At 36.4% G+C, this 24751-nt stretch overlaps 1 protein-coding gene and 4 non-coding genes across 6 annotated transcripts; all 5 read left to right on the top strand.

The window, feature by feature from the left end:
* The first annotated feature begins 95 nt into the window (after nt 1-95).
* On the top strand, nt 96-24725 carry NOP58 (NOP58 ribonucleoprotein). 2 transcript variants are annotated; one of them, XM_055397925.2, is made up of 15 exons: nt 96-337; nt 4689-4765; nt 6667-6719; nt 10275-10396; nt 11711-11847; nt 13881-13945; nt 14766-14900; nt 16136-16281; nt 16852-16978; nt 18514-18677; nt 19510-19644; nt 20110-20171; nt 21600-21733; nt 23873-24036; nt 24422-24725. In XM_055397925.2, the coding sequence occupies exons 1-15, from the start codon at nt 293-295 to the stop codon at nt 24470-24472; spliced, it is 1617 nt and encodes a 538-aa protein (XP_055253900.1). In that variant the 5' UTR covers nt 96-292; the 3' UTR covers nt 24473-24725. The 2 variants fall into 2 exon arrangements, with proteins under 2 accessions (XP_055253900.1, XP_055253901.1); XM_055397926.2 differs by lacking the exon at nt 96-337 and adding an exon at nt 6921-7039 and having other exon boundaries at nt 4687-4765.
* LOC129538764 (small nucleolar RNA SNORD70) lies at nt 6062-6150 on the top strand. The gene has a single exon (XR_008682305.1). It is a non-coding gene; the product is annotated as a small nucleolar RNA SNORD70 (small nucleolar RNA).
* On the top strand, nt 6815-6901 carry LOC129538763 (small nucleolar RNA SNORD70). The gene has a single exon (XR_008682304.1). It is a non-coding gene; the product is annotated as a small nucleolar RNA SNORD70 (small nucleolar RNA).
* On the top strand, nt 16336-16421 carry LOC129538775 (small nucleolar RNA SNORD11B). The gene has a single exon (XR_008682315.1). It is a non-coding gene; the product is annotated as a small nucleolar RNA SNORD11B (small nucleolar RNA).
* On the top strand, nt 17128-17211 carry LOC129538773 (small nucleolar RNA SNORD11). The gene has a single exon (XR_008682313.1). It is a non-coding gene; the product is annotated as a small nucleolar RNA SNORD11 (small nucleolar RNA).
* Nucleotides 24726-24751: the final 26 nt, after the last annotated feature.

Here is a 24751-nt window from a genome sequence, read left to right as displayed (position 1 = left end):
TTTTGTGATTCTCTGTGGCGGGAACATACCGGAAGTTAGGGCGCTCTACGTGGTACGTCCTCTGGCGGAAGTGAGGTCATTTCCCAGAGGTTTTAGCGAGGAACTCTCCTGTTCGAGCGTTCTGCTTGTGGTGTGATGTGGAACGTTTAGGCAACGTGGTTTGCTTGTTTGCGGGAAGGCTGGTCTTTGGCCGGCTACGGCCTTACGGCCCTTTAGGGACCGTAGATTTCGTCTTTTTTCACTGGTAGGAGAGCTCGCGGCTAGCCGCGCAGCGCCCTGAGCCGTCCTCACCATGCTGGTGCTGTTCGAAACGTCCGTCGGCTACGCCATCTTTAAGGTTGGTGGGAGATTGAGCTCTTGGAGGGGGAAGGCGGATGTTGGGCAGGAGATGAGAGGGAAAGCTGTAGGAGAGGACGACAGTGTTCAGGATCGCGTGGGTGCCTTTTCTGTCCCCCTGCTCTGAAAGGAAGGGGAAGACTTTGGGCCTGGGAGGCGCATGTTTCAGTGAACACGTGGCCGCGCTGTTGGGGGCGTAGGGTTCGGTAGAAGGTTTTGGCCCAGTTAGGTGAGCAAGAGCCGTGTTAGAATTTTACCGGTTATGATAGCTAGTTTAGATTTTGTTCTGAGAGTTTTGAGGAATCACTGGAAGGTTTTAACAGAGAAATGACCTCATCTAACTTTGTTAATATAGTTTTTTTGCGCAGAGTAGGAGGTAGAATTGGCAGGATTGCCTGACGCATTTTAGAGTATGCGAGATTTGCGTTTAAATGTTGACTCTGTGGAGGTAGGGAAGGGAAGAGAAGTTTTAGGGATTTGCGGGCTGGGAGAGGGGAGGATAATAGAGTTCCAGTTTGGGCTATGTGAAGCTTTTGCTGTCTGTTAAACTTGGAAATACAAGGGTCCTTTCAAGTTTGAAGCCCAGAGAAGAAATCTGAGCTGGAGGTAACCAATTTGAGTTCTCTGTTTTAATAAAGAAAGTTAACTTTCAGTTCAGCAGCAAGGAAATAATTGAACAGTGGGACGTGCATATAGTACGATGCTGTTGAGATGTTAGGAAGAATCAGGTAAATTAGGTACCACCCACGTGCCTGGCACTCGAGCTCTAGGAATATAGCAAAGAAAAAAATTTTCATATGTACTGACAAGGCAAAATAAGTGCTAAATAAAATATATAGTATGATTCTAGTTATGAATTTTAAAATTGTGTGGTGTGGGTCCAGAGAGTTTGGAAGGGTACATATCAAAATACTTGGGGACGTTTTTCGTTTTATTTTTCCAAGTTTCTTTTTGACATTTGAAAATATACTTCTGTTTGCATGTTAAGGTAAATACTTGTTATTTTTAAGAAAACCGATAAGATAATTAGCCCAAAGCTGATTTTGATTATTTTTCCTCTCATTACTGTTGTCTGAGATTGTAATATTAGCAATTTTAAGAGACTAAAGTGCTTCAGAGCCTGTCAACAGCTCTATTAAGCTTTTCCCCAGCTTCCTGAAGTCTTTCTAAATTCTTCACGTGTCCCCAAATTCTCTTAGCCAGCATAATCTATTGTGTAAGAGTCAGTGTCTGTGGATGAATTTCATCTAAATTGATGTTAATGTGTACTGTCCTGATCTGGATGCTAAGAGGGGAGGGTAACTTTGCACTGTTAGTAGTTGCCTCTAATGGTGGGGAGGAATTGGCTTAGCGATTGTATGGTTTCTAGATCTGGGTCATAAAGTATGAAGTCATATGATGAATTATTGATTTTTGTTAATAAAGAGAACTCTCCATAAAAGTAAGTCTTGAGTATTCTATTGCAGTTTTTAATGTTTATCTGCAAGTTTTTTTGTTCAAATTTTTGAAAAAAAATTCTATAATGTCACCCAATATTAGAAATAACTGAAGGCTTGAATATATTGTAATATGCTTCATTTATAAATATTCAGTATTAGTAGCAGTTATTGATTCTGAATAAAATAGACTTCCATTCTGGATAAGTGATGGTTGCACAATTTTGTGAAAATTCCTGGAAAGTAAATTGTACACCTTAAAGGGGTGAATCTCACTGTATATGAAATATCTGTGTGTAAATATGCAATACAAAGTTGTTAGCTCCGTTTCCTATGATCTTTCAAAATGCTGGAGTATAAAATTATTAATATATTGGTTGCCTCAAATTCATCCTTGAATGAGAATCCTTTAAGAACGTTTTTTCAGACTTTTTTTTTAAGGAATACATTTTATATCATGACCCAGTATATGCATATCCATATATACACAGTGATTCAAAAAGAATTTAAAACTTTAAAAAATTGTTACTTGTTAATAAAGTTATATACAAATACAGAGACATACCTAAAAGAACTATTATCATTTGTAGGTAATTGCAAAAACTCAAGCCTGTGTTTCTTATGTCACATGGCACACAGAATAAGACTCAACATTCTTAAGCCTTACTATCCCAATCCTTTACTATCCCAGATCTTTCCTAGCTGTGCTTCCCAGTGTGGTAGCCAGTAGCTGCATACAGCTATGTGGGTGCGTGCATGCTTAGTCGCTTCAGTCGTGTCCGACTCTCTGCAACCCTATGGAGCATGGCCTGCAAGGCTTATCTGTCCATCTGATTCTCCAGGCAAGAATACTAGAGTGGGTTGCCATTTCCTTCTTTGATACAGCTGTATAGCACTTGAAATGTGACTGGTAAAGCTGGGGAGATGGAATTTTTAATGTTAATTCAATCAGTCCCATTGTACAGTGCTGCTGTGTAGCATAGTATTGTGTGTTCCTTTATTTTTTGAGATCTCAAAGTTTTTTATGTAAATACCAAAATTCCTATACAACATGATTACTAAACTATATTTTTCAAGCTTTATTGACTATAATTACATGCTCTGTAACTCATTTTTGTAAATGTAAATAAGTACATATAGTGTTTTTTATAGTAAAGTAACAATGTAACAGCAGTGCTAAAGATTTTAGTGGTAACAATAGCTAAACTGTTCCCTCTTAATTCAAAATTATAAACTCTGAATTTTGCATACTAATGTTTCAGATTTCCTTGTCTGAAAATGAATGATTAAAAGTTTGAGACAGATGTATAACAGAAAATGTAGCCTAATTTTATTTTTGTTCACCCTTCATGTTTGTTTTAGTATGTTGCCCACAAATGAGAACATAACTATAGCCAAGGTATTGTTTGAAGACCTTTCAGTGGTCATGAATTAACATGATTTCACTACATTTCCTTTGGTGCTTTACCTTAGTGAATATTGATAATATCTCTTAAATATGGCAGTTTTGTTTTCCAAATATTATCTTCAAATATACTTTTCAACTTAAAAAAATGTGAGTTTTACTCATTAGTCATATCCCCTGTTTGGTGGTACATATCGTCTCAGCAGTCATTGGACTTTGGGTATGGTTGATCATATTCTGAGTGAACTATTTTAAAAAACCACAACTATTCTGTGAATTATTTCAAAAAAATAACTTTGAACTACAAGTTTCAGTGCTTTCTTGAGATTTGATGAAATGTCTTTGGGTTCTAAAGTTTTCGTGACAAAAATAGAACAGTTCATAGCTCGTAATTTTTTAATATGAAAGTGTGCTTTGCATTTACTACTTCATTACTCTGATTCCTGTTTTTCCACTTCTGTAAATATATTTGATTCGGCTCTGTTGGGGGTTAAATTTAAACAATGCAAATCCTTAAAATCATCTTGCCACTCTTGACAGAAAATTTCTTGATGTTTTATCATGAAATATGTATTAGGCTATAACTGGGAAATAAGTCTTACTATATAAATGTTCTGTGATGTTAGGGATTTGATGAAATGTAGTTTAGCAGTAAAGTATAATTTTTCATTGATCAGCTAACTTTCCATAAAATAACACTGGCAAATATATATATTTATAATACTGTGTTTCATCAAACATAATATGCCGTTATTTTGCACTGCTGATTAAACTGACCTGCCATCAGTTGTAAGACATCCCAGTTTCAAGATGTTAAATATGGGGGAACTGCATTTTAGGACTGATACTACCCTAGCTTATATTTGAACAGTTGACTTCTCACCTAGTATTGGTGAGGAAAATAAGAACTTACATTCGTTCTTGATTTAAGTGAAACTGTTAGAAGCTCTTGAAAGCATTTTGATAATACATCTGTCAACGTGCATTTCTTATATGATCGTTTAACTCCACTTTCAGTAATTTGTCCTATAGAAATACATGTATACATTTACAAATACATAAAGGGTATAAATGATGTTGATACATTGCGATTCTTGTTTAAACCTAGAATTACATCCATGATATGTTAAGTGTATAGCATGATTCCTGAAAGTACACATTAATAAAATGTAGCATAGACAGTCAAAAAGTCTTGAGGAATATATCCCTAAATGTTAATGACTGCATTTCATAGGTAAAAGTGCCCCCTTTTCCCCTTCCCATGTTAAAATTTCTTATGTCAGAATGTGTCTTATAACTGATGACATCTAAGTTTTAGAGAAATCCTTAATAATTTCATATTAGGGAGATCATAGCAATAAATAAATTTTCTGTAGAATGTAGGCAAATTTTTTTTATTTTTTTGATTTGCGGATATGATAGGTTTTGTGAAGGGGTCAAGGGGCTCTCTAAAAATAGAAAGTTTTTAACAAATATCCAACTCAATTTAAATTCCATCCATTTATTTGCAGGTTTTAAATGAAAAGAAACTTCAAGAAGTTGATAGTTTATGGAAAGAATTTGAAACTCCAGAGAAAGCAAATAAAATGTAAGTCTTCATGAAACTAAGAACTTACCAGTTAACATTTAGAGGTGTTTGTTTTTGTTTTTGCCTTGTTCTGCGAGTTTGTGTGTCCCCCTCATTCATATAATATATCCATAACTTTTTGAACTCTGTTTCAGGAGTAACATTGGTATGAGCCTAATTATTATATTCTTTATCTGGAACATAGGCTGTCTCAATTAATTTGTATTAATTGCAGACGAGATTGGAAGCACCCGAAAATCACTATTTTGTAAGATGTTTTAAACTGTAAATTGATTGTGAATTAAGTATAAAGTTAAAAGTAATAATTGTCAAAAGTGTGGGCTGTGGGAGTTTCCAGGTAGTTCAGTGGTTAGGACTCAGCACTCACTGCCAAGGACCCAGGTCCAGTCCCTGGTTAGAGAACTGAGATCCAGCAAGCCACAGGGTGTGGCCAAAAAGGAAAAAAAGCATGGGCTGCTAATAGACTTAACATACAAATTCTCTTAGTGATATTCAGATGTTTTTGAAGTTAGTGTATTCACTCTTCATGACTAATATTTCCTAACTCACCCTGAAGTGAGTTAGGAAATATTAGCTAGCTAATAATAACTAGCTAATAAATCCTAGAAAGACAGACCTGTGTTCCCCAAGGTCTCTGGACAAGAAAAGAGAGTTTGATAACCTTCATACCCAGATTAAGAAATGAGTGGTGGGGGAGCGAGCTGGCTTTTCCTCAAGGTAGAGTCAAGAATGCTGTTTCACCACCTGTGAATCACCTTGTAAAATAGCCCATTTGGTGAATGTGGTCCTTAGTAAGGACCTAACTAATCTCTTGATTGTGTCCTTGAATGCCAAAGCATATTTGATAATTCATCTGCTAATGCTAATAAAAATTCACTAGAATCAAAGGAAACTACTTAAGCTTGCTAAAGAGTATTGAACCCTAAGAAATGTCATACTAAACTGTTACAGAAACATGGTATACTGAAAAACTATGCTTCAGAGTAATACATATAACATGATTGCATTTTTATACGTGTTGTACAGCTATATATGTGTTTATGCAAATATTGAGATATAAATAGATGCCACTTCAGATGAGTGAAATTGGTGGTGAGGTGAGGTGGAATAAGGTGAAATAACGGCTTTCTTCTTAAAATCTTTGTATTGGTAAGTGTGCATTTGAGGTGCCACTAGGATGTTCCCCGACTAGGTAAGGGAACAGTATGAAGATAATACTGCTTTAGACTCAGTGGGAGACTGGTTTTGGTTTTCCCTTTTAAAGGGCTATATGGTTTAGTTATTTGAGTAACCTGATGCATTGTTGTCGATGATGTATTCTTGTTGGACCTGAATTTGCATGATCTAAATCAAATATTCGTCACTACCACTGAGACAGCAATGGGTTAACAATGTATTTGTTTTGATATAAAACAATGTTGCCTTTTACATAAGTGAATAGGGAGGAGGAGGGAAAGTGAGGTTAGCAAAATTTAGATCTGTTATTTTTTCATGGCATTTGTACTAGATGGACAAATCAGTGTCATGAGATTCTCATGGGAGGGACCTTTACACCTTTTCTATCCTATATAGTAAAAGGCGTCTGTGTCTAGCTTTAAGCAGCAGAGGTTATGTTGAAGCTTCAGCATCTTTCCTGTTTAGATACGGTGGCATACTTTTCTGCTGTTCTAAGTTTCCTCCAAAGCCTGTAATATCTGTAATAGTTCTTCTGAATGTTACTAGCCTAGCATTTAGAGAAATTGGTCATTTTATGAAGTCTCTGCCTTTGCAGCAATATGCAGTGGCAGGAAAGTTTCTTTTATTGATGTATGCCTTGGAAGCAGTCCATTACCTTTTCTAAATATGTGGCATTTGCAAAATCAGTGTGCCCTCATAACATTTTTTTTTTCTCTTAATTCTAGAGTAAAGCTGAAACATTTTGAGAAATTTCAGGATACAGCAGAGGCATTGGCAGGTAAAATCAAAGACTAGCTTTTTTGTTTTTTAAATATGGGTAATTCATTATTCTTATTAAGAAATTGTTTGCTTTAGTTGCCTAAGTTAACCTTATTCAATGTTGTCAATGATGCATTCTTTTTGAAACTGAATTTAAGTGATCTAACTCAAATTCGTCACTACCACTGAGACAACATTGAGTTAGCTTTTTTCACTATAGGGCTGGTTTTTCCCCACATGTGATGAGAGGTGAGAAGTGGTTAAGTTGATCTCCCTGTGGAAACCAACAGCGTAATGCTGAAGCACAATTCAGTAAAAGCTGTTCTACAAGGGATCAAGGTAATGTCAAGTACACGGGTCTCTGATTTTTTTAATTCAGTGGGAAAGTTGAGAATAGCTAGGATTTGGAGTTGAAATAATAAGGCAGCTCTCCAGGTATATACATTTTTAAAGTTCAAAAAAAAAGCACAATATTATTAAAAGATTTAAGAAAACTAATAGAGGTGGGGAGGGGGCATTGTGGATTTTTGTTTTTTAAAACAAAAACTGGAGAAGCATACATAAGAGTTTCCCTAAAAGGGCATGATATTTTTTATGATTTAGAAGAATGGGTGATGACTGTTAACATCCTTCAAATAGTCCTAGTGATGAGACAGCAGATATAGAGTAGAATTTACTAAGTAGGCTTGGCAGTAGGCACTTGGTTTTCTTTTTGGCTGTGCTGGGTGATTGTTGCTGCACTGCAGCGAGCAGGGGCTATTCTTTGTTGTGCTTTGTTATGCTTATTTAAGGACAGTCTCTAGGGCACATGGGCTTCAGTAATTGTGGTGAAGAGACTTAGATGCCATCAACACCTAGGATCTTCCCAGACCAGGTATCAAACCTTTTGTCTCCTGTATTTGGTAGGATTCTTCACCACTGAACCACCAGGGAAGCCCAGCTCTTGGTTTTCTAATGTTCTTTTAATGCTAGGGAAAAGGAGAAGATTGAATATAAAACTACTCTTGAATTTTTCAGTTGCTTGAATTCTGTATCTCAAGTCAGCTGACTACTTGATGGTATATTTAGAAAATGAAAGATCAAAAGGAATATGGCTAACAGTTAAGCTGTAAAATTCATTTGACTGACCCAAATAATTTTTGTTCACCCTAAAAGAGAAGCGTAGTTCCCTTATATAGTGAAAATTAGGAATCTAATTAAATATGTTGGCTTATCAGTGGACTACCCCAACCTTGGCAGAGGGGTAAGCGGAAGGAGGAGTCAATGGTAGGGCCAATTTTTAAAATAGTTCTAGGACTGCGTAGATCAATTCATTAAAGCCTCATAGAGCCATAGAACATAAATATGGTCATTTTGGCCTGGAAAAACTTTTTTAAAGATAGTTCTGTTCATCAGTTTTAAAAATAAGTATTGGTAGAATTTTGGTAATGTCCCAAGTGAAATTGTGTTAGCTTTTCTCCAACTCTGGGGAACATTATTCGTATAGACTGATTTGAATAACTCCTCCTGAAGTTGTAAAGGGCTGTAGCTCTGATCTCAAGTGCCTTGGTGAGAGGGAGCACCGCACAATTTGTGGGATCTTAGTTCCCCAACCAGGGATTGAGAGGTTATCTCATACTGACTCATTTGAGAAGACCCTGATGCTGGGAAAGATTGAGGGCAAGAGGAGAAGGGGACGACAGAGGATGAGATGGTTGGATGGCATCACCGAATCAATGGACATGGGTTTGGGTAGACTCCGGCATGTTGATGATGGATAGGGAGGCCTGGCGTGCTGCAGTTCCTGGGCTTGCAAAGAGTTGGACACGACTGAGTGACTGAACTGAACTCATACTGAGCTTTTGGTATTCCTTAAAATAATGTCAAATAAATGGAGAAAATGCCATGCTAGATGAGAATTTAAAGTCAGTCCCAGACTCTCTCTGTCTAAATTCCATGAGGGTAAAGGCTGTGTTGTTCACTGTCAAAGCCCTAGCACATGAATATTTTTGGGTAAATGGAAGTAGTGAGCTCTGCCAGAAATCTGGTCTTAGAAATCTACAATGCCTTTTCCCATCTATTTTTACCAGAAAGTTGGACTTGATCACCTTATTAGAACAGTCCTTCCTGGGAATTAACTTCCCACTCCTTGCTAAAAGGCAGTTTTGATATTACAGAACTGAAACTGAGTGATTGTAGGCGTCAGGGTCTACGTTTAAAACTTGTAGCCTAAGAAAGAGTCTGGGGTGTGATGTCAGTTTTATATTGGTCCCAGAAGCTAAAATGTGTCATTTGCATGGCAAGGTTTGTTTTTAGTCTTGGTCACACTTTGAAGTTTTATGTCTTATAAACAGCCACAGTAAAATTTGGGGTCAGCCTAAATTTGGATGAAGGAAAAGGTGCTGAGGGATGCTGAGGAGTGCCTAATAGAGAAAGGGAAAGATTCGGCTTCCCCTTATCCCTGTCACCATCTTTGTATACGAATGTTAAAATAGGATCTAGCGTAGATATTTTTTACTTTTAAGAAATGTTAAAGGAGAGCACTAGGTTAGGTTAAAGTGTGAAAGTAAATGATAGGGAAGATTGAGAGCTAGCTAGGAGGACATTAAATAAAAATTTTTAATTATAAAAGATTAAACACTTGCAAGGGAAGATTGCAGTTATTAGAGAAATATAAATTAGAAAGGAGTCAGTGTTTCACAATATGTAAATTGTTAGAACTCAACAGAAGTAGTTTGAATCTTAGCTTATTTGTAAAGACTTCTCTGTAAGATGTATGTGATAGCTAGATTACTTTTGTCCTCACCTTTCATCTTCCAGATACCAGATGAAATGGATTTGATGGAAATTTGGTCAGGAGGAAAGAACAAGTACCTGGCTGATTAAGCACAAACTGCCTGACCTTTTAGAAATTGTGACAGACTTTCTGTCAGGCATACTTTAAATTTGGCCAAAACCCAGACAGATACCAGAAGAGATGCGGGTGCAGAGAATCTCAGTACAGGTCTAAGAAAGGGTGAGAGTTAAAAGTAGCACATTTAGAGCTTGCCAAACATGAAAACAGTCTCCAAATCAAACTGGCCGCCCTCGGTAGTAATTCCCCAATCACTGGACATTAATTAGTAGTAGAGGCCTGTTGGCACATCTGGATCAAGGATGGCAAAGATAAGACCTCCACTCAGGCATGCTTACAATGTGCCAGAACCTTCAAAATGAATAAACTCCTTTTTACCAGTCGTGACAGGATTTTTATGGTACTTCACAATCCAGAACATCAGATCAGTTGATGCATAGGGGAGTGAATCTATTTGCTATCACAGAACAGGTTGTATAATTCTGAGCTCAGAGGGATTGGGTGACGTACAGGAAAGGAATGCTGGATCTGGTTTAACTCCTGGTTCTCGAGTGCAAATGAGGGGGGAAGATCTGATGAGATTATGAAGTTTGTAATGTTTATCATTTCATTTCAGAAGTAATGTTAAATTCATCTTTTGAAGTGTTTTGTCTTTTTGGCTTTATTTATAAAATTTAAATAAGATCATGAGTTTTGAAGATAAAGTTTTGAGTTAGCTTTTTTGTTTTTCTTCCTGACAAGCATTCACAGCTCTAATGGAAGGCAAAATCAATAAGCAATTGAAGAAAGTTCTGAAGAAAATAGTTAAAGAAGCCCATGAACCCTTGGCTGTGGCTGATGCTAAACTAGGAGGGGTTATAAAGGTAAAGTTACAGTTTTCTTTAGCCTTCTAATCAGAGCTGACCTTTGTAATGAATGAAAAAGCCTGACTTTTGTAATGAATTCTTTAAGTTCTCAGGATTGAATTCTTGATCTTTTCCCCTTATGCTATGTAATAATTGGTTTTCAATGTGCTTGTCAAAACTAAGGATATATAATACCTCAGATAAAACACTGTGTTTATATCCTGCCATATTTTTGTTTAGGGACTTTTTTTCCTTTCAATGTAAATGGAATCATATATTTTTTAGTGTATATGTTTATTAGAACACTTTACTGGAGGTAGAGTTGCTAAAAATTAAAGTAAGAATGGAAAGAAAGAGTGGATAGGTAGGCCCCAAAACCTGAAAAGCAGGACATTTTAGGAGCCAGTGGTGAAGGTTTGATTTTCAGTAGTTACAATAGGTCTTATAGTGCAAGCACATGAACATATCTCTCTTTTTTCTTATTTTAATTGAAGTATAATTGATTTATAGTCCCCTCATTCTTGAAGTAAGGATTAATTCCTTGTAGGTGTTTGGAGGTAGCAAACTGGTGAAGAGATTTGAGGGTTTTTTTTCTTTTTTTTTTAAGGTAGAATTGTGAACTTAGTATTTGTTTAGATTATTTCTAATACTGTCACGTAATAAAGTTTCTGTACTGTCAGTCTCAGTATCAATCTCATCTTCATATTTTTCTGTTAAAAACTACACTTTAGCATAAAAAAACATACACATAGAAAGGCATATAGGAGGGCAAATTGCTAACTAGTGGGATTATGAGTATCTGTTTCTCTTTTTCAGTTTCTCCTTTTGCAAAACTGAATATCTCCTGTGTAAATACTAAATATGTGTTTCTTTTAAATGTGATGTGGCATTTACAGTTTTGCATGCCTGTCATTTGCATTTGATAAAATACAACTATGTAGATTTGTATGGAGTTAGCAAGTACCCTACAAAGTGAAAAAAATGAAGGCTTGCAAGACAGAATCATCCTGTTTGTATGAGGTATATAAAGATTTATGTATATTTGTACTTATATACATTAGTGCATATTTTGAAAGTACCTCAGGGACCCTGACATTAGGGAAAGGACCTGAGACCCAGATCTATTTATGGCTTTTGATTCGTGTACACAGGCTGCCTTCCTAGAAGCTTATGCCAGTTTTGACCTCCACCAACAGTATGTTCAAGTGGTCTTCCCACACATATACCCAAAACTGCTTTTATGAAACTGAGAAATGTATATGTTTAAATCAATGCTATTTTAATATTTAGGAGAAGTTTCTGTATTTAATACAAATGTTCTTGTTCATATAGGAAAAACTGAATCTCAGTTGTATCCACAGTCCTGTTGTTAATGAACTTATGAGAGGAATCCGTTCACAGATGGATGGATTAATCCCTGGGGTAGAACCACGTGAAATGACAGCTATGTGTCTTGGGTTGGCACACAGGTGAGATTTACTGGAAGATAGTCGTCTTATTTTTACTTTATATTGCACTGTTTTGGCATGTTACAAATACTAATGTAATCCTCTGGAATTTGAAGAGGATTGTAGTTATAGTATCCTCATTTAACAGATGAGGAAATTGATGTACAAAGTCATAATAGCTGGTAAGTGATGAAGCCATTATTTCAGCCCAGGCAGTTTGGCTTCGTTGTCTGGGCTCTAAACCTCACGTGATGGCACTCTTTACCTCTCCAGCATTAGATGCTGCAGTTCTTGGGCTCCCCCGCCCCCTGTTTTATATCTTCTAAATCATTTGCTACTCCATCTACTTGGCATCTCCCTGAACTTTCTCATCTGCTAATGATCTTTCTTTTCTGCTTTGTGTATGTTTGTTGTTTTACTCTGATTTTTATTCAGTTTTTTCTTGAGGCAAAGAGAAACATGTTAACCTATCATGTTTAATAAGAGGTCCGTTAGAACAGGCATTTCTGCTATACTGTGATATATGTATTCCTGAAAAACATGGCATTCAGTGAAATTTCACTACATACTAGGGTTTGTGAAATAAAAAGATTGTGGGTAAAAGACTCAAATCCTGTGTAACTTTGTAACCCTAAAGAAATGTTAACAGTTAAAAAGACATGTTTGAACTTCCCTCCACACTTCACTGCACAGGGCACATAGTTTTGATTCCTGGTCAAGAAAGTAAATTCCCACATGCTGCCAAAAGAGAAAAAATGACAGGTTTATATTAAAGAAATACTAAAGGGACTTTCTTGGTGGTCCTGTGGCTAAGACTGTGCTCCCAATGCAGGGGCCCTGGTTTGATCCCAGGTGAGAGAACTAGATCCTGCATGCCACAGCTAAGACCTCAGTTCAGTTCAGCTCAGTCGTGTCTGACTCTGCGACCCCATGAATCACAGCACGCCAGGCCTCCCTGTCCATCACCAACTCCTGGAGTTCACTCAGACTCACATCCATCAAGTCAGTGATGCCATCCAGCCATCTCATTCTCTGTTGTCCCCTTCTCCTCCCGCCCCCAATCCCTCCCAGCATCAGTCTTTTCCAGTGAGTCAACTCATCGCATGAGGTGGCCACAGTATTGGAGTTTCAGCTTTAGCATCAGTCCTTCCAGTGAACACCCAGGATTGATCTCCTTTAGAATGGACTAGTTGGATCTCCTTGCAGTCCAAGGGATTCTCAAGAGTCTTCTCCAACACCACAGTTCAAAAGCATCAATTCTTAGAGCAGCCTAATAAAAATATTTTAAAAGAAATACTACATAAACAAAGGTCTGTACCTTTGAATAAATAAAATTTGAGCATAGATTAATGAAAGGATTAAAGTGAGTTTTATAAATGAGCAAAATGCACAAGAGTCAGGGAAAACTTTTTAATAAACTTTCCTAAGAGAGAACAAATAGCTAAATTGAGTTAGGATCCAAATTAAGATTAATTGGCATTGTGCACAGTAGTCACTCTGATCTAAGGCAGTCAGATATCCCTCAGAAGACAGGTGGCAGTTGGGTTGAGGCTGGGGATGTTGTTGCACATCATGCCCAGAATAGCCCCCACAACAAGTAATCAGGCCTCTGTGTTAACAGTGCCAGGATTAAGAAAACCCATATGTATGATATTATTGTTCCATGGCTTTCTTCTCTTTGGGTGTTTATGAAGAGAAGAAACTGCTGTAGTTTTTCTTACTGGTGGCATAAGACATTAAGAGTGCTGCAGAAGTCATGTCATATGAACTGGTATGACTTGGACTACACGATATTATCCTATTTGTCATTCATAAATGAATTCATGTTACAGAAATGTAGGTTATAATGGGACAGATGTATTGTTTTCTTTTCGAAATGTGTGCTTTGGGATCTTGAATGTTATATTCTTGTTTAGCTAATTTTTCCCATGTAGAAAAAATAATGTAGCTTCAGGAGAGGGGTTTGGGTAAAAGTTTGGTTTTTTTTAAGATGTAATTAAATGCTTTTCCTAGATGCTATTTTAGTAATTTGTATTTTTCTCCCTTCTCCCCAGCTTGTCCCGATACAGATTGAAATTTAGTGCTGATAAAGTGGACACCATGATTGTTCAGGCAATTTGTGAGTATCGGACATGTGAGGTCTAATCTGTCTCTTCATTGTGGTTTTTTCCTATTAAAATTGTATCTTTCGTGATTGTTGAGGAAGAAAAAGACCAGCTAGAAGTTTAGTAAGTAAACTGGGAAATGCAGAATAGAAAATTGGAAAACTAATTATAATTTGACTACTTGGGGATAATAGGAATTACGCTACACTATTAATGTAAGCTGATTGACTAATCTTTTTCCGTGAAAAAATGATAAAACCTTAAGATATGGGTGTGGGGTTTTTTTGCTTTATATATGTAATAAATCATTCAGTGATTTTTGGACATCAAAGTCTCAACAACTTCCAGTTTTAAACATTTCTTTAAATAGCAGTTGTATTTCTAGTTGTGTATGCCCTCAAAACTGAAAGGAGTTACTCAGTTACTTATGCAGCTATGTTCATAGCATCATGATTCAGCTAAAAGATAGAAACAATCCAGGTACCTATTAACAGATGAAGGGATAAACAAAGTGGTATATACATACAATGGAATATTATTTATCCTTACAAGTTCTAATATATGGTACAGCATAGATGAATTTTGAAAACACTGTGCTAGGTGAAATAGACTACTTGCAAGAAGACAAATACTGTGTGATTCCCCTTATGAGATACTTAGAATAGGCAAATTCATAGAGGGAATAGAAGAGATCAACAGAGGCTGGAGTGGTGAGAATAGGAGTAATTATTTCATGGGAGCAGAGTTTCTGTTTGGGATGACGGACTATTTCGTCACAAGTTTTTTTAAAGCTTTTTAAATTCCTGTTTTCTTTTTCATTTTAATCTACTGCAGCCCTGTTAGATGACTTAGATAAAGAACTAAACAACTACATTATGCGTTGTAGAGAATGGTATGGCTGGCATTTCCCTGAGTTAGGAAAAATTATTTCGGATAATTTGACATACTGCAAGTGTTTACAGAAAGTTGGTGAGTAACTTTATCCTTTAAGGTATTGCAAATAGTGATATATTTAAATCCTAAAACATGAGTTACTGGTTTTTTTATTCTCTTCCCAGAGTTTTTAGTCTTGTATGTTTGAGGAGTATATCCATATTAACATCTGCTAGATTTCAGAAACAAAATTTGATTTCAGTGGCCTGTGGGGCTTCCCTGGTGGCTCAGAGGTTAAAGCGTCTGCCTCCAATGCGGGAGACCCGGGTTCGATCCCTGGGTCGGGAAGATCCCCTGGAGAAGGAAACGGTAACCCACTCCAGTATTCTTACCTGGAGAATCCCATGGACGGAGAAGCCCGGTAGGCTACAGTCCACGGGGTCGCAAAGAGTCGGACACGACTGAGCGACGGAACGGAACGGTGCAGTAGAGGACATAGTTCTCTAATTTGGTTTTTCTTGGGCTTCTTTTTTTAAAAAGTTTTGGAGTATAGGTGGCTCAGTGGTAAAGAATCTGTCTGCCAGTGCAGGAAACACAGGAGACCTGGTTTGAATCCCTGTGCAAGGAAGATATCCTGGAGGAGGAAACGGCAACCCAATCTAGTATTCTTGCCTGGGAAATTCCGTGGACAGAGAAGCCTGGCACGTTACAGTCCATAGGGTCACAAAGGATGTGACTAAGCACACACACTCATTGTGTTAACTTTTTACTGTACAGCACAGTGAATCAGTTATATATATATTCACTCTTTAGACTTTTTCCATGTAGGTCATTCCAGAGTATTGAGTAGTTTCCTGTGCTGTGTAGCAGGTTCTTATTAGTAGTCTGTTTTATATATCATAGTGTGTATATGTCGATCCTAATTTGTATCGCTCCCCACTATCCTGAACTGTCTTCTTACGGTGAATGTGTGTTATTGAAGTTGCCATTAATAAGGACAACTGTGGGACTGGGAAGTATCCTGAAATACATTAATAGTAATTAATATTAAAAACAGTATTGCTATCTATACTGTTAATATTAAGTTGTATACTATTACTATAATAATAATACTAGTAGAGGAACCTGAGGACTGTTCATAAAATGAATTACTTTAATCTCTAAAATCAAGCCTACATGAGTAAAGTTACTTGGTCAAACTTGTTTGCTTTTTGTTTTGTTCAGGCATCCCTTTCATTGGCTTATCTCTACTTTTTCTTTTGACTGTTTTCTGGATTTTATATAATTTACTGAAGAGTGATTCTCCCTCATCCTCTGCAAACATTCCATAGGCGATAGGAAGAATTATGCCTCAGCACAACTTTCTGAATTACTGCCAGAGGAGGTTGAAGCAGAAGTGAAAGCGGCTGCAGAGATATCTATGGGAACCGAAGTTTCGGAAGAAGATATTTGCAACATTCTGCACCTTTGCACTCAGGTACACTACGCACCATAGGGAAACTCGTGGGGGTAGTACCAGCTGTGTAATTTCTGATGGCAGTGATGATTTTTAAATGTATTGTTCACCTGATAAATAAACATGAGGGTGTTCAGTCACTACCTCATCTGATGCCATCTTGACTTATATACTTGCAGGGAGAAATATATCCTAAAATGAAGTTAAAGGAGTATTATCTAGTTGATTTGTATTGTTAGCAGTATCTGAATGTTTATAGCCTGCAATTTTTACCCCTCATTTGAATATAGCTATATGACAATCACAGAAGATGACACAAATGTCTAGCCTTTCAAGTTTTTTTTTTTAAATAAATGTTGATTAACATTTTTAAGCACTGTATTAGGTTTACATATATTGTCTGATTTTTAAAGATTAAAATTTCACAACAGCCATTTTATAGAAAACTGAGTTAAGGAATGGTTAATTTTCCTGGGGTTGTACAACTAACTGCTCTGATAATTTGGGGCTCTGATGTTTTAGACATGTGAATTTTATACTGCTTTTACTCTTAAACTATTTATGACTTACTCATTTTGTTTCTTAAACTAGGTGATTGAAATCTCTGAATATAGAACCCAGCTTTATGAATATCTGCAAAATCGAATGATGGCCATTGCACCCAATGTTACAGTCATGGTTGGGGAATTAGTTGGAGCACGACTTATTGCTCACGCAGGTGATGATTTTAATATAATTTGTAAACATGGGTATTGTATTGAGAGTTGTTTTCTAGGTAGGATCTTATTTTCTTTTAAACTGGAGTTTAAAGATAAATCTGGGTAATAAATAGAAGTGAATGGTGTATGTGCGAGGACTAAGGACCAAGTGTTCAATGATGACTTTTATTTGTATGCCTGATTTCCTTTCGGATAGTGAAGGCATCTTTAGTCACTACCTCTTCTGAGACACTGTGGTCCGTCGTCAGAAGTTTGTTTTGGTTAATTAATCGGATAAAAACAGAAGGATGAAATCAGGTTTATCTCATTTTACTGTGCTTCACAGATACTGTGTTTTTTAAATTCATAGTTTGTGTTAGCCCTGTGTAGAGCATGTCCATTGGCATCATTTTTCCAACACCACTTGCTCACTTCATGACTCTGCTGCATTTTGGTGATTCCCACAATATTTCTAACTTTTCCATTCTTATATTTGTAATGTTGGTCTTTGGTCAGTGATCTTTGATGTTACTATTACAACTTGCTGAAGGTTCAGATGATGTTTAACATGTTTTTAACAGTAAAGCATTTTTAAATTGAGGTATGTACATTGTTTTTCCAGGCAATGCTATTTCACACTAAGTGGACTATCCATAATATATAACTTCAATATGCACTGGGAAACAAAAATTCGTATACTTAGTTTATTGCAGCAGTTACTTTATTGTGGTGACCTGGAATGAAATCCACTATATCTCCAGAGTGTGCCTGTATATACTATTGATAGAGAATTTATTTACATCAAAGTGTTTATAAACTAGAGTACTTCTTTTACCTGCATCGTTAATCAGAAAAATAGGCCATTCACATCTCCTCAGCTTCTAGGTTGCTCATCTGGACTGGTTTTGTTGTCTACATCTGAAATTTCATAGATGTAGCTAAATGTGTAGCAGGAAGAGATGCAGGAATTAATAGAAATATATGTTTCTTGAATTTTAAACATGTATCTAGACTATTAATATTGATATTCTCTGACAGAAAAATCTGTGCAGCATATCTGACAAAGTAGCAGCTTTTGATGCCTGATTATTGATTGTGTTTATATCTCCTCAGCCTGAATTTATCACCTCATTTTGCTGAGATGCCTTAATAATTTTTTCATTTGCCTATTATTTTAATATTTAAAGGAGTAAAATATTTCATGTCTAAAATAAGTCTCAGAAGAATAAGGGCTATATTGGATGATGTCTGTGAATACATATACTTTTAACTCTCCCATGGTATGCTACTGAAATGTGAGGTAGTAATACCATTTCTTCAGGCAAATAGGTATGATTAAACAAATAAGCTTCAGTTTGCCATAGACATTCATCACAGACCTCTGCTTGTGGTGCTAATGGATGAATCACAAATGCTGAAGTATCAGGAATTTGGGCTACTTCCAAACTATGAAATCCTATATTATATCTGATTTTTATATACTCTGTGGCTGTAATACTTAGACTTTCAAATATTTGGAAGTACTTTCCTCAAAGTTACTACTTTTCTTTTGAAGGTTCTCTTTTGAATTTGGCCAAACATGCAGCTTCTACAGTTCAGATTCTTGGAGCAGAAAAGGCACTCTTCAGGGCCCTCAAGTCTAGACGAGATACCCCTAAGTATGGTCTCATTTATCATGCTTCACTTGTAGGCCAGACGAGCCCCAAACACAAAGGAAAGGTGAGTTACAATTTTCCTTGTGCAGGCCTTTTTTTCCTCCAAATCATTTTGATCTTATTCTGTAGTGATCAATAAATCTTTGTTGTTTCTTTTTCATCAAATAGAGAATTGTGAATTCTTTAAACTCTAGTGTACACTGAAAGAAAAGGTTAGAAGATACAGTGTTTGCTGTTTTAGTACTTTTCCAGATTCCCATTCATTGGTGGACGGGGTGGGGTGTGGCCCATCAGAAGTTTTCTGCGTGGCGGGAAATCAATTTAACATCGACGTTCATGACCCATTTTAAAATGATAGCACATATACTGTGCTAAACACTGGATAGGCCTTTGGTGATGCTTTTAATAGCCCTATTAGTTGTTAGTGTCTATTTTACAGAGGAGGAATCTGATGCTTAAAAGTACTTTCAAGCTTTTATACATACCTAGTTTAACAAATTTTATAAAATTTAGAGCAGAGTGATGAAAGAAATAAATGAAAATTCAGTAAAATGAAATGTTATTTAGCTTAAAAGGGGGCAGTACTTACTGTGGATGACCTCATAATGTAGGTCTAATATTACATAGTAGAAACGAAAAGATGGGAAAACAGCGACTCCTGGCAAGATCTTTTCAGTTAGCCATCATACAGTGGCAGAGGTTCTAACAGAAGGTAAATGGCTTAAATATGGTTTACAATAAATACATTTGTAATTCCTGACTTAAAAAAATCCTAGAGTGACTGGTAAAGTCAATGATTGAGCTGTAGTGTTCTCATGAATAAACTCTTGAGTGATTTTTTTACATCTCAACTTGGAGTATAGTTTGAATAAATCTAACTTCAAGTTCTTTGTTAGATTTCTCGGATGCTGGCAGCCAAGACTGTTTTGGCTATCCGGTATGATGCTTTTGGTGAGGATTCCAGTTCTGCAATGGGAGTTGAGAACAGAGCGAAACTAGAAGCCAGGTTGAGAACGTTGGAAGATAGAGGGGTAAGAATCATGTTCTGCATATTGTAGAAACGTTACATGTCAAAAATTAATAAACCGTAGCTTAATGTACATTTTCATTTCACCTGCTAATCAGTTTTACTTTATGATACATTTTAGTATGTTTAGTATTGGCGCATTCTATTTCTGCTTACTGTTAAGTTTCCCTAGTATGTGACTGTGGTCTCGTGGTTAATTAAGATCCACCTGCCAGTGCAGGGGACATGGATTTGATCCCTGGTCCAGGACAATCCACATGCTGTGAGATAAATTACACCATGCACCGCAGAGCCAGTGCTCCAAAACAAAAGAAGCCACTACAATGAGTAGCCCACACTGCAACTGGAGAGTAGTCTATATGCAGCAACAAAGACCCAGAGCAGCCAAAAAAATAAATTATTGACATACTAGTGTATATATTATAAAGAGATTATGCCTTAGAAAACATTAATAATTTTTCTTTTCTAGATAAGGAAAATAAGTGGGACAGGAAAAGCATTAGCAAAAGCAGAAAAATATGAACATAAAAGGTGAGTTGAGTGTATTTGGGGGAAGCATGTATGAATAATTTTTGCTTAAAAAGAGTCAAAAGACAAAAGTCTAAAAGCAGCTAAGAAGCATAAGTATTCAGACCTCACTATGAAATTATAAAAAAAAATATTTATTGGGAGAGGTGTTTTTCTTCTTATTTGAAATGTTCAATACTGATGAAGTAGGTGGTGGTGATGAAAATAGAACATGGGTAACAATTTGAAGAATCGATGCTTTTGAACTGTGGTGTTGGAGAAGACTCTCGAGAGTCCCTTATACTGCAAGGAGATCCAACCAGTCCATTCTAGAGGAGATCAATCCTGGATGCTCATTGGAGGGACTGATGCTAAAGCTGAAACTGCAATACTTTGGCCACCTCATGCGACGAGTTGACTCACTGGAAAAGACTCTGATGCTGGGAAAGGTTGGGGGCGGGAGGAGAAGGGGACGACGGAGAATGAGATGGCTAGATGGCATCACCGACTCTGTGGACATGAGTTTGAGTGTACTCCGGGAGTTGGTGATGGACAGGGAGGCCTGGCGTGCTGTGATTCATGGGGTCGCGGAGAGTCGGACACGACTGAGCAACTGAACTGAACTGAACTGAACAATTTGAAAACCGTGTGCCAAGAGCCTTAAAAATGTTTGTTTCTTGGTTTTTGGTGTTTTTTTTAAAAACAAAGACAAAATTTAGTAACACGTTTGTTTCCCTGGGGTAGACCCTGGAGAACGTAGTCACTACTTTGTTTCATGTTTTTAACCTGTAAAAGTTAATAGCCATGAACCTGCAAGACAAATTAATAGAACATTCCTTAGCTTGTTTTGAACAATTTTTTAATGTTCTCCTGCCATTTTGCTTATGACTTATAACGCCAGTTATGAGATTTAGTTCACATTTTTGACACTCAGTATTTTAATTATTTCTTTCTACCTTGTTAGAACAAAAGCAGGTATCTTGGTTTTAAGGAATATTTATCCATATGTATCCATTCTTATTCCTCTGCCTCTTGTACTCTTGTGAATGGAGTATTCTGTATTAAACTTGATTAAGCAGGGCTTTTTTATTTTCATTGAGTTGCCCAGTGTCCTAAAACTTTAATTGGTTCAGTTTTTACTTTCTAGTATAATCACTTGGTTTAAAGAGATTTCTTCCATTTTTCTCCTATTTTAATTGAATATTCTGTGCTATAGTTACTACATTGATTACTAAATCAGAATTCATTTACTTCACTTCTCTTGAAGTGTGATCGACCTCCCTAGAAAATAGGTAGACATCTCTTTACCTTTTGGAGACTTAACTTTCATAAACTTCCCTAACGTCACTAAAATGAAAGTATTACCTCATGACTGTTTCCTTTAAATCTCTTTAGAATTAATTTGATTATAAGCATTTGTAAAGATTTTCTAAGATTCTGTGGCTTTTTCAGTGAAGTGAAGACTTACGATCCTTCTGGTGACTCCACACTACCAACCTATTCTAAAAAACGCAAGATTGAACAAGTAGACAAAGAGGATGAAGTTATTGAAAAGAAGGCCAAAAAGGCCAAGGTTAAAATTAAAGGTTAGTTTGAATTTTGTTAATGTCATTTATACTCCTGTTGCATAAGAAGTACAGAATTCTGTATGACTCGGGACTCAAACTGGGGCTCTGTAACAACCTAGAGGGGCAGGAGGTTGGGGGGGAGTATATGTACGTACGTCCGTTCCATCGCTCAGTCATGTCCGACTCTTTGCGACCCCGTGGACTGTAGCCTACCAGGCTTCTCCGTCCGTGGGATTCTCCAGGCAAGGATACTGGAGTCGGTTACCGTTTCCTTCTTCAGGGGATCTTCCCGACCCAGGGATCGAACCCGGGTCTCCCGCATTGGAGGCAGACGCTTTAAGCTCTGAGCCACCAGGGAAGCCCGAGTATATGTACACTTATGGCTAATTCATGTTGATGTGTGGCAAAAATCAAACCAATATTGTAAAGCAATTATCCTTCAATTAAAAATATATTAAGAAAAATGGGGAAAGTGCATACCATAGAACTTTATTATGAAACCACCATATTGGAAGCTAATTCTGTTTTAATAACCATCTTCTCTAGGGAGTTAGAATATTGTTAAATTTATCATATTTCATAAGAGAAATGGGGAAATATCTCTTTGAATATATAGGATTATATTCAGTGTATCAAAACTTTAATTTCTAACGTTAAATATTTTGAGAATCAGCTTAAGAGAGAAGAAAAGAAGGTATGTGGTTTCTGAATTAGTAGCTGAAATATTTTTGTTGAGCATAGAATTGATTCAGCAGTACTTCATTGTTTCTGTTACATGAAAAAAACTAGAGTAATAATAACTGGGTAGCCTACCATAATAAATAGAGTAATAGTTAATAGATGCTCCCCAGTGAACTAGGTGGCTCTCTTAAGTTGATAAGTAAATTCCCCCATTATTAGCTGCACTTGTGTTGAGTGCTTAGCATTAAAGCGATTACTGATTTAACTTTTAGTTTCTGAATAGCTTAGGGGTCAAAAAGCACTATCAGCAAATGTGGACTAATGCCCTGGGTGAAGAAAACATAAGTTATTTAACTCCTGTGTTTCATTTTCCTTACTGAACAAAAAGAACTGTAAACCCATTAGTAGATTTGAATCTTGACTTGTAATATTCATTAAGCTTTTCAAACTTAACCTTCCTTTATCTTTGCCACTCCCAATCCATTTCTACATGATATTCTCTGTCTTACAAATGGGCATCTTAGTTGCTTTGGCCTTTAACATTGACTTGTCTTATAACCCAAATGTATTCTGGTAGCACATCCTCTTAATTCTACTTGGAAAGTATTTCTAGCACCTAACCCATCACTGCCATTCTTAGTATAGCAGCTGCAATGGCACTCCCATTGCCTTCTCATCTAATTCTATTCCTTTGGTCACTCTGCTCCAGCCACACTAGCCACCTTGCTATTCTATGAACCTGCCAACTTCCCTTCTCTCCTAAAATAATCTTAGTATTTGCTCTTCTCTTAATGTGGGATATTTTCCCTCAATATAGGTGAATCATTCACTTCCTTTTCTTTTTTAGGTATTTGCCTAACTACCCTGTATAAAATGTCCACAGGAATTGCCTTCATTTGTGCTCCTTTCTTTTTTGCTTTTATCCTTTGGACTGTTTACTGCGTAAAATATTTTATGGTGTACCCTTTTTCTCTTTTTTGGTCTATTTACTAGTAAAATAAAAGGTTTGTAAGGGCAGGAATTTTTGTCTGTGCTATTCCTTGCTGTATCTCCAGTTGTCTAGAATAAGCCCTAGCATATAGTAGGTACTAAATAAGTGTTTGGTCAATGAATTTCTAATGATAGCTACCCATTGTTGAGTCCTTATTTTATTGTGCTAATCGTTTATGCTAAGCATTTTGCATAAATTTTCATGTGTTAAATCAGCAAACCCTAGAAACAGTCAAATGAGATAGACATTACTAAATTTTAAAAGAATGAGGAGGTTGGGTTTACAGAGGTTTTAAATTGCTTACTATCATTTATTGTTAGTACTATTATACTAGGTAAATATTTGAAGGACCTTTACAGCTATAAAATTATATATAATAAACATTGGAGAGTTGACCAGAATGTTGGAAAAAAACATTCTTAAAGGTGTTTGAAGGGAGAAAAGCCTGATACAATGTTAATTGTAGTATTTTTACACTTGTTTAGTTGAAGAAGTAGTAGAAGATGTAGAAGACACAGAAGAAGAAGTAGTACAAGTTGTAGAAGAACAGGAAACATCTGTGAAGAAGAAGAAGAAAAAGGACAAAAAGAAACATGTTAAGGAAGAACCACTTTCTGAAGAAGAGCCATGCACCAGCACAGCAGTTGCTGTATGTTTGTTTTTAATTATTAATATTTTATTGACAAGGGTAGAGTTTCCATATTTTATTCTACTCTGTAAGAAATGAACAGGTATTTTTTTAAAATGGTTTCATTAAAGAGAAACAATTAGAAAACTCACTGTTGTGTTTGGAACTCCCATGTTATAAAAAGCCATTTCCCAAACTTAAGAATCTTATTACAAAATGGATTTGGTCTGAAATGGAAGAGAATATCATTTGCTACAAATCACGGAGGTGATTTTTAGATTTTAGTCTTTCTTCTAAGCTTGTTTTCAAGGGAAATAAAATAGACTGCTTTTTATAAAGAAAAGTTATTTTTAGTCACTTGTACATTTCCAGCTCTTTCAAAAGCATTCTTGTTGATTATTTTCAGAGTCCAGAGAAAAAGAAGAAAAAGAAAAAAAAGAAAGTTAATGAGGACTAATGGAAGGAACCATTCTTTGAAAGAGTTCATAATTGAATCACCTGGATACATCATGCATACGATTCAGTCAGAAGTATACCCGAGATACTCTATAAAATAATTGAGAAGAGTTTGGATGAGAAAGAAAGATTAATCATTAATAGCATTTCATACCTATTTGTGTCTTGACATGCTTTAACTATGTTAATTTTATTATGTCATTACTTCTTAGGATATTTGTTATACAAATAAAAATATTTTCTTTGTATTTTAAGGCAGTTCTGTGATTTCTCTACTTTA

The sequence above is a fragment of the Moschus berezovskii genome, chromosome 2 (assembly GCF_049115385.1).
Source record: "Moschus berezovskii isolate FMDL1 chromosome 2, NW_MosBer_1.0, whole genome shotgun sequence".
In the NCBI taxonomy this organism is placed as follows: Eukaryota; Metazoa; Chordata; class Mammalia; order Artiodactyla; family Moschidae; genus Moschus; species Moschus berezovskii.
The sequence above is the reverse complement of the archived record's forward strand: the minus strand, read 5'-3'. Positions and strand labels throughout refer to the sequence as shown.